This window comes from Limulus polyphemus, unplaced genomic scaffold, assembly GCF_000517525.1.
Source record: "Limulus polyphemus unplaced genomic scaffold, Limulus_polyphemus-2.1.2 Scaffold1087, whole genome shotgun sequence".
NCBI lineage: Eukaryota > Metazoa > Arthropoda > Merostomata > Xiphosura > Limulidae > Limulus > Limulus polyphemus.
In genome coordinates this window covers 260,741-264,379 of record NW_013666697.1, presented here as the reverse complement: position 1 = coordinate 264,379, position 3,639 = coordinate 260,741, and the positions used below count along the sequence as shown (strand labels likewise).

The window sequence follows — 3,639 nt, the reverse complement described above, 5'->3', positions numbered from 1 at the left end:
GTAGTAGTATAGTATATATATATATATATATATATATATATATATATATATATATAATCTTTATTCTTCTAGTGAGCGTTCTTTTACTTTCAAACACATTTCATGCATTTCCCTCTATCCGATTTTTATTCAAAACGTGTATTGTACAAAACCAATAAGTAGACCTACACATCTAATAAAACTAAATAAAAAATTGAACTATTTTTGTATTTCGATTCAAGCTCCTAGGTATGTCAAATAGTAGGCGTAATAGGCAACGTGAGTAATATTTTCAAAACTATGCCTACACATAAAACGCACGAATTCGTAGATTTTTAGAGTATTACGACTTGTGTTTCTAAGAATCCAGATGGATCGTGATAATGGCGTGTATCTCCATCAGTGCTTACATAAATAAGATCAGTTCCATTCTCAAGGTTACCCAAGCCACAAAAGGGGCGATCTGCCAATATCACAGTATGATGCAATGTTTAAATAAAACGCTTTGTGCGCCACAAATCATCAAGGTTAACTGTTAAGGGCGGCTTTTCAGAATATTAAATAATCCTAAACACTGATCAGAAAAGTTGTTTCAACAGAACAATCAGTAAAATGTGGCTGATTCTTACGAGATAACAGAATACAAAATTAATTTAATAGTTCCACGTTGAATTGTGTAATAAGTGTAAAATATGCGTCACTGCACATGCGCAACCATGGTCAAACGTCTGGTACGCGGTAAACAGTTTGACCTTCATTTTTATTGCTTGTATTTACTGGTATTCATATATAATGTAAAGCCGTAATTTTAATATTAAGAACTGAAATCGTTTCATCAAATCACTAATACTAATATCCAATACAATCCACGTGTTCGTATCCACTTAAAAATGTGTATATTTCAAAATGCTAACGTCGCCATTTGTTACGAACATCGCACGCTTGGTTATTTTTTTTTGTGTGTGTGTGTGTATGTTTTAACTGAAATTACCCAAGAATAATCTTAACGCAAACAACACAACTTAATATCAAACGCGCAAGGCACTTAACATGCTTAAAAAAAACTGGCTAGCTAAACTAGATCAACTTATGCTCACTTTGTTAATCCCATTGTAAGTTACGTACAAGAACCTTACCAGCTGTGGAGGACATTGGCCGAAGGCTGGTTGCTGGTTAGCCCGCTCTGCAAGTACACCTACTTTCTCTCGAGTAAACTCGCATGTATCCTCATGGGCCGACACGATGGTGTTCAGCAACCAAATTTCGTCCTCAAGTTCCAAGCTCAAACGAGTCAAGGCCTTATCCTGGGAATTGGCATTCACTTTCTGCATGGCAGCAAGAATCTTGGCTTTCTCTCGTTTAGGAACACGACCGAAACGAACGGCTGGAAAACGAAAATTCCCTATTAAAAAAACTAACTTACCGATATCAATAAACGGAATACTTAAAACACAAACTTCAAAGGCATTTCTTAATCGAAAAGAAAAAGTAGGCTTCTTAAGTCTTAAAACGTAACTGAAGAGTTTTAAACATAACTATTAGAACATATTTCTATGGTTGTTTTCTGTGATACATATGCTGACCTAATACAATTTTAATTAACGGCGGATAAGATAGTGACAACATTATAAAGTTATATTCAGACGTATATAAAAAAGATAATGAATAAAATATCCCTTACAGGAATCTTGGTTTTCAATTACGGTCCTTCCTTTTTTTACTTTAGCCTTACTTGTATTCGACTGTCCATAATTTGACTGTAGATAGTAATTTGGAGTCCATTTTTGTTCACCCGTCAAAAGTGCACTTAACATACTTCGCTGCATTCTCACTTAAAAATGTAACAGACCAACTCCTTCCTACTCGTTACGACACGAAATAGTAACCATCAAGAGGTACTGACTACAACAGAACAAGTAAAGGTATTCCTTAGCGAGTGCGAATTTTTACGTAGTGTCTTTCTTAGACACTGTCTGAAACGGAAGTGAAGTCGCTCTCCTACGTGTGGGTGGAAGTTTTAAAATACGGATATCAAATTAAGCACAGAGAACGTTATGAAAGCGTGCGTCATAGCTACTTCTACGAACGTCCGTCACATGATGCCAAACCGTTGGCGCGTGGAATGAATCTGATCAGAGAGTGCCCGTAAAACCGAAGAAGGGTGCTAGCGCATGCTCAGCACAAACCTACACTTCACACTGCCCTTGAACTTGTTTCCTGTGAGCGACCCACTTTCTAACCTGATATGCAAGGCGCACCTTCCTCTCTGTTTACTACTGCCATCTGGTGGTCAGGAGAAGAGGAAAAGGAACTCCGCTTCGTTTTTAAATTCTACTAATAATTATAAGTTTTCGTTAACGTCTATATATCACGATAGTGAAAAATAATATCCCTTATGAATTAAATCTATAGGCATTTAATGTGTTTTTGACGAGTTGCATCACAGGTCTATTCTGAGGATTTGGGCAAAAACAACTTGTTGGATCGATATAACACCACGTGAAGCACCGCCCTTGTCTATGACGCACTCCTCCAATCTGCAAAACAACGTACCACGTGCACGTGAAGTTATCGATTGAATGCGGCACAAGTTTCATCAGGTGACTCGTTTTCCTGGAAAACAGTCTAATTCTGAATAAACACTTACGAGCTAAGTTTAGATTGTTGATGGTCAAGTTCCTGCTACGATATGACATTTTGGGTTGAGTTATTATGAATGCCTCTTCAGTAGTACACTATTTTTATTTTACTTTTATAATTTGATCCGGGTACACGTAGGATGCAATCTGATTTTGAACAACAACAAAAGAAAAAAAAAAGACAGAGAGAACAATAACATATTGCACATTACACGTCATATGGAGGCCTACGTGACCGTGTGATACACAATCTTATTATGAAAGTAAGTAAATAGTTTTATCCTTTATGTATTTCCCGAATAACGGTTCTAGACCCACTTCCTCCCACACAAGATTCTTTGAACAAGTGTACGGGCGCACGTTCGCACGACCTTGGAAGCTGCACGCGTGGCACTTTGTCAAGGTTTTCAATCCCAATTATTTAGCGTCTGCATTGGGTGCCATCTCGTGCTGATTTTATCAACTAAATATTAAGTGGAACAGTCCTTCTCTGTGAACTCAATTCGTGTTCATTGTTAAAACTATACACCTCGCTCTAATTTATGAAAAGTTATACTATTTTTGACACCTCGGTTGTCACTCCCCCTATAATATCTAACAATGAAAGTGTGTATATATATCTTAACTTTTATCAGTTAAAGATTATTGTCAAAATTTCCGTCCAACACTTCCTTAAGAAACAATGCTCGCCTTTTAACCCCACCAATCTGGTGTAGATGTTACATAATGAAATCCATCAGTAATTAAAATTAGTGTTTTATTTGTACAATGTAAAGCTAAGGAAGCCTATGTTTAATAAACATTTATATTCATCCCTGTACAAAATGTATTTGTGTTATCCTTGATGTAGCGAAACTGTACTACATATAAAGTTCTATTAATTACTATATAAATGGATTAATAAAGCACACGTCATTGTGAATATTAATAATGACAGAAACCGTAATTCAACATTTAAACTTTTAGAAGTTGAATAGTTTCCAAGCGGAAACTATTGCGTATAATTATAGTATTTTGGCAC

At 36.1% G+C, this 3,639-nt stretch overlaps 1 protein-coding gene across 3 annotated transcripts in view; it reads right to left on the bottom strand.

Moving 5' to 3' along the window:
* LOC106462069 (nuclear hormone receptor E75-like) overlaps window positions 1-3,639 on the bottom strand; it is a 76,627-nt gene that overhangs the window by 4,324 nt on the left and 68,664 nt on the right. Inside the window, exons 1-2 of one of the 3 annotated variants that reach the window (XM_022389198.1) lie at window positions 1,712-2,204; window positions 1,116-1,363 (exon numbers count right to left, since the gene is read on the bottom strand). In XM_022389198.1, coding sequence (XP_022244906.1) covers window positions 1,116-1,363; window positions 1,712-1,805 — 342 coding nt within the window. In that variant the 5' untranslated portion in view covers window positions 1,806-2,204. Of the gene's footprint in view, window positions 1-1,115; window positions 1,364-1,660; window positions 2,205-3,639 lie in introns of those variants that run through there. The other 2 variants (XM_013921951.2, XM_022389197.1) reach the window with 2 other exon arrangements.